At 42.7% G+C, this 6000-nt stretch overlaps 1 protein-coding gene across 8 annotated transcripts in view; it reads right to left on the reverse strand.

Moving 5' to 3' along the window:
* Akap7 (A-kinase anchoring protein 7) overlaps positions 1-5214 on the reverse strand; it is a 120349-nt gene extending 115135 nt beyond the window's left edge. For 3 of the 8 annotated variants that reach the window (XR_003482818.2, XM_027402901.2, XM_027402900.2), the window contains exon 1: positions 5063-5214. Coding sequence is in view for 5 of the 8 variants with exons in the window: in XM_027402901.2 (XP_027258702.1) it covers positions 5063-5189 (127 nt within the window). In the remaining 3 variants the exon portion in view is untranslated. Of the gene's footprint in view, positions 1-4523; positions 4544-4816; positions 4836-5062 lie in introns of those variants that run through there. The other 5 variants (XM_027402902.2, XM_027402904.2, XM_027402903.2 and 2 more) reach the window with 3 other exon arrangements.
* Between the last annotated feature and the right edge of the window lie 786 nt (positions 5215-6000).

Raw genomic sequence — 6000 nt, forward strand, 5'->3', positions numbered from 1 at the left:
CTAGTTTCAATCTCTAGCACCCCAAAAATTTAAATAAGTAAAACAAATACAAAAAAAAAAAGAATATGGCCTGCAATATTATCCAGGCCTGTGTCCTAGTGATTAGGAGACCCAGAAGGATGATCTCAATTCAAGTGTTTTCCACAGAATGAGTTCAATGCCAGCCTGGGCACCACTGGTCTTGACTTTTAAAACATATACTCTAGCTCCTCCACCTTCTCCTCCTCCAGGCAGACAATAAAATAGAAGATTGGGGATATAAGTCAGTGGTACAGTGCCTTCCTAGCAAAGTGTAAGGCCCCAGTACTTTTTTAAATGTATAATATCTATTTTACAATATAATAATTCTCATAATCGGTCATAGTTAATATGCATACTAAAAATACACATTTTATTACAATTTGAGTGATTTCTAAAATTATTCTCACACACCTGTTTTCTGGATTTTAAAAAAGGACAGTATCTTTTTCAGTCACGTTCACTATCAAAAAAACACTAAAAGTACATTCTTAATAATGCTATTTATACAATTCAGACTTTGAGAAGTATGATACGCTGTGATGGTTTGAATGAGATGGCCCCCATAGGCTCATACATTTCAATGCTTTGTCCCCATTTGGTAGAACTGTTTGGAAAAGATTAGGAAGTATGGCCTTTCTGGAGATGCGCCACCAAGAGTGGCCTTTGAGGTTTCAAAACTCATTCTCAATTAGGGTGCAGTCTCTCTCTCTCTCTCTCTCTCTCTCTCTCTCTCTCTCTCTCTCTCTCTCTCCTTCCTCCTCTCCCTCCTTCCCTTCCTTCCTTCTCTTTACTTCCTTCCCTTCCTCCTCTCTCTCTCTCTGCCTCATAGTTGTTGTCAAAACATAGAAACTCTGGGTTACCGTTCCAGCACCAGGCATGCCGGCATGCCTGCCTGCCTGCCTGCCTGCCTGCCTGCTGCCCTGCTCCTTGAGGTGATCGTCATGGATTATTCACTCTCTGAAACCATAAGCAAGGCCCTCCAATTAAACATTTTCTTTTATAAGCTGCTTTGGTCATGACGTCTCCTTATAGCAATGGAAAACTAAACTAAGACAGAGTGTCTGGTACATATATATTCAACAAATTTTAGATGACTATAGGTCTACTCACCAGCTCAGAACACTTGAAAATCATGAGAATAAGTCAAATGTTAGCTTTCTGTGTCTATACTAGCATTCTGAAACCCAAGCGCAGTTTAAAAGTTTAAAGAGATCAATATGCATGTTGAATCTTGACAGGCAGCTCCATGTAGAGGAGCATCACCCAAAAGGCAACTTATACACAAAAAGCTTCTAACAAAAGAGCACTTGTAAGCCAGGGATGGGAGCACATACATGCCTCTAATCCTAGCACACAAAAGAATACTGAGTTCAAAGTCAGCCTGGGCTACAGACTAAGACTGTAACTCAAAATAACAATATCAACAATAAAGAAATCTTTAAAGTACTTATACAATTAAACATATTATCGATATACTACCCACAACAAACATGAAGAATTCATAGAAATCAGAATGAAAGAAGTAAACCCAACTATGATTCTCCTAATTTTTTCTCAATCTGATCATTTAATGATAGATATTCCAGTATGATACTAGCATGTCAATACTATTTCCTGAGTCTATGTGCCATGTGGAAAGTTCCTGACTCACAATGGCTTCAAGTACAACTTTTCAACCTCTCGATGGTGCAAAAGCTGGCTATTATTCCTACTACTGTGACTGGAGGAAACCTCTCAGAGCCAAGGAGGCAGGGCAAGAGGTGGGTTCAAGATCTCAGAGCCAAGGAGGCAGGGCATGGGATGGACAGAGTCTCTTGAGTCTGAGAAATACGGTCAGAATCTTGATACCTGTTCAACTTTCCTTCCTGACAGCTATTCAGGAAAGCAGTGAACATTAAATAGAAATATTCAAATTTGGGGGTTGTTCTCTTCCCAGACTGGGAAAATGAGATCACCCCCCCCCCCACGTAATGCGGAGTAAGCCCCAGCTTCCAGGTGGCCCCAGGATCTTGACATGAAAGAATCAATACTCTTAGAGTGGACTGTGTTGCTAAGCAATGATGTTCAGCAGGCTAGGTATATTTTAAGGCCTATTTTCCCCTTACAGGAAGCCTTGAACTAGGTTGTAAGTGCTAGGATTTGGGCAAAGGCTGAGGGATATAACTAAATACATCCACCACAACAATGCTTCCTCTTACACAAGGTGTAAAGACTTCACTTCAGAAAAACTGCTTTCAACCAGTTGATCCTTAAGCATGTAAACCATAAATTCATTGTTGTGACTGCTATGATGCTTCGATATGCTGGGCCTGGTAACATGGGTCTGTAACCCCAGGTATTTGGGGAGCTGAGACCAGACTGTACATTCAAAATCACCCTATATAAGTAACTTAGTGAGATTTTTGTCTCAAATTAAAAGTTAATAAAGTTTGGGATAGACCACCATAAGAGCCTTTGTTTGCCAGGTACCAGGCTGAGATTCAACTCTACAAAGTAAATAAATAAATTAAAGTCACCTAGGCCATGCATGTTGAGTCACACCTGCAATTCCAGCACATGTGAGCTACATGGCACAAAAAATTTTAGTCACCCAAAAATTTGTTCTGTCGTTAATTAAAACAAAATTTATCTTTTGCACAAATTCAAACAACCACAGGGGTAAATGTTACACTAATAACAAAAATGAATTGAAACTGGAAATTAGCATTACTAACACTAACCAACACGTAGGTACTTTATGCTGGGCACACTCAACTAGGAGCACTCTGGGAAATAATCACTTAATCCATACAACTATGTTATCAGTGAAGACTATCATTACGCCAACTAGACAATTTAGTCACTTGTCCATGAGCAAAGTAGATTCAAGAGCTGCCATCTGTATCAAGTGACTCTGGTACATGACCCACAATTTTCAGAATCAACTATGTATGCCCTGTACCATAAACCTTACAATGTATTGACTGCAGCACTGTAAACTGAGACAGATCTTTCAGAAAGCAATGTGCCAATAAATCATGACCAAGAAGATGGTCTAAGGTTCTTTCAAAAATGTGGGTTTCTATCATATACACTTAACACAACTCCTCACAACCTTGCTTGGAAGAAAAAGAAAAGAGGGTCATTTAAACACTGCATGCTCACTCTGGTGACTGACAACAACAGATATGACAGAGTGTAACAACAGGGGAAAGGTGACTCTCAGACAAATAGACATATGGGAGCTGGGGAGATGGCTCAGAGGTTAAGAGCACTGGCTGCTCTTCCAGAGGTTCTGAGTTCAATTCCCAGCAACCACATGGTGGCTCACAACCATCTGTAAGGAGATCTGGTGCCCTCCTTCTGTCTTGCAGGCATACATGCAAGCATAACACTGTATACATAATAAATAAATCATAAAAAAACAAAAAAAAGATTCATGGTCAAGGGTGTAGCTCTGGTAGACTTAGTGTGCACAAATCCCTAGGTTTGGTCTCCAGCATTACAAAAACAGACAAACGTAAGATTAATTAAAAAGCAGAGGGAAAACTGTATGCTCTCAAGATTTACAGTTAGAAAGAGGAAGAATAAAGGCTAAAATGTATTTCTGAATGCTAAACACTTTCCAACTGCTGTACTAAATTGTTTTTAAACTGAATGTTACTTTTAGAAAAACTGTCAATGTATATATTTAAAGTGCCTTCTAAAATATCATCTAACTACAATCAAATATTCAAATCATAGCTCCACTTCAGCCAATAATATCATCAAAGTCAAGCAAACAGAAAACATAAAGACAGACTGCCTAAGACATACAAAACAGGCTTCATATTTGAACAGTGATATACAGTCCCAGTATAAGCAAGGCTCTCTTCTGATCCCTGAGCTAAACAGCTATAAAAGGGCCTGTCGTTCATTGTGGTCTAGCTACTTCAATTAGCTGTTAAAAACAGTAGAGTAGCAGGTCTCCAGAAATGTTTAAACTTCAAGGCAATCAAGCCACTTAATCTTCATGTTTCCCTTCCTCATCATGGAAAGGGAACAATATAAATTATTAAGGAGAGATTGACAGATCACTACATAAAGTAAGGACCCAGTAACTTCGACAAGTACCTTAAGCTTTGTTACTATATGGGAAACATGTAAGATAAGCTAACAGCATCCTAAACTGCAAAGCCACACTGTAAATGGGTGGGAGGAGTCCTCTCCCCTTCCATGTCTGCTCTATTATCCACACCCTTGCATGTCATAAGAAAAAAAAAAAAATCATCTCAAGCAGAAACACTTTGGCATCTCCCCACAAGATACGGATCTTTCCATTCACATGAAAGTCATAAACACATTTATACTATTTACATACTTTATATATAAAGTATTTACATTCTTAGCATGTTTGTACAACATATTTTAATATTCTTATGCTTTGTATACGTTTAGGATATAGCGATCTTAATGAACACTTGTTTTTCCCCTAATTACTTTTTAGTTCCTTTCCCTCAAAGTCCAGCCCCTAATTATCCTACCCAAGTTCAGCACATAGCAGAAGACGACCCAAGCTCAAGTTCATTCTGGGCGCCAGCAAATTGGCGCCACTTTTAAAGTGCTCATTTCCAAACCTCAAATAAAACCCTAAATGATACAAAATGGCGTTCAGAAGTTTCAATTTGCATTTAGAAAAAATAAATAAAATAAAATGGAGGGTTTTTTGCCCCCCCCTTGGTTTCTTTTACGGCCCCAACACAGTAGGGAGGGATGTTGCAAAAACTTTGGGCCATGTGTCACGAGATCCGAAGAGGTAAAAAAAACAAGTCGTCACCCGCGGTGTGGAGTAGTGCACCCGTGACGCATCGCTGCAAGCACGGTGCCGAGCACGGGGGTGCAAGCACGGTGCCCTGAGCACGGGGGTGCACCGGACTGCAGGCACAGCCCAGTGTCTGGGTGCAGGAGGGAAGGAACGCGAGGGGCGTGGGGCTGCGGGAGGCCTGGGAGGCGGAGCAGGGCGGCGAGCACGCCCCAAGGCAGGGGCGGCTCTGGGCGCGCAGGGCGGTGCGCTCGCTCTCACCCGCGGCGGGGCGCTCCATGGTCGCGGGGCGGAGGAGGAGGCGGAGGCCCGGGGGGCGCGGGGTGGCGGGGGCGCTGGCCGCGGCGGCCAGGCCTGCGGAGGCGCGGAGCCCCGCAAGGCGCAGCATCCCCGGCACTCGCCGCTTCGGGAGGAGCCGGAAGGGGCCGAGCCGCTTGGGCGCGGGTACCCGGATTGGGGCCGGACTCGGGAGGCGGGGCCGTCCCCGGGGCCGCGCTGGGCTCCGACCTCTGGCCGCCCTCCGTTGTTTCCTGCGGCGCGGCCCTTCCCGTCCCACGCTTCGAGGGGCGAGATTGGGACGGGCTGAAAGCATTCCTTGGCCTGCTGTCTCTTGAGAATCCGGGTGTTTGGTTTAGCCTGGAGCTTTGAAAACACAGTTCTGATTGCAAAATATGTGGGAAGAGCGACATGTACAAGAGCAAGGTCTTGTACATCGGTATGAGATGCTTTATTTACTCTGCTTTACCAAAAAAAAAAAAAAAAAAAAAAAAAAGCCAAATTGGGACGCAGTCTGCAATTTTTAACAGCAGTTTAATAGCTACAAGTTGGAATAGCTAGATGAGTGGAAATCATCTACTGAGCTTTGCAGAACAGGGTCCTCAGTATCTAAGTAAAATAGAAGAGAAAGCAATTAACTTAAAAAATAGTAAGGTATGAATACTTTTTGCCTTGGTACAGAATATTATTAGTTTTTCCCAGCTAGGGGCGAATGGTGGCGTTATTGAGTTTGTTTTTTGTATTATTGTTGGTGGTTTGTTTGGGAGGGCATGGGGGGGGGCAAGCAGGTAGTTATGCATAGTTGGTATAGCAAACGTTATATTTTATTATGCTGAGGGTCATCACACAGTTCACAGTCTTTAAGTTCCTAACTAAGGTCCTAAGCCTGTCTCCCCAAGGCTGCTCACCTGTGGGTCGTCTCT

The sequence above is a fragment of the Cricetulus griseus genome, chromosome 2 (genome assembly GCF_003668045.3).
Source record: "Cricetulus griseus strain 17A/GY chromosome 2, alternate assembly CriGri-PICRH-1.0, whole genome shotgun sequence".
Classification (NCBI taxonomy): Eukaryota; Metazoa; Chordata; class Mammalia; order Rodentia; family Cricetidae; genus Cricetulus; species Cricetulus griseus.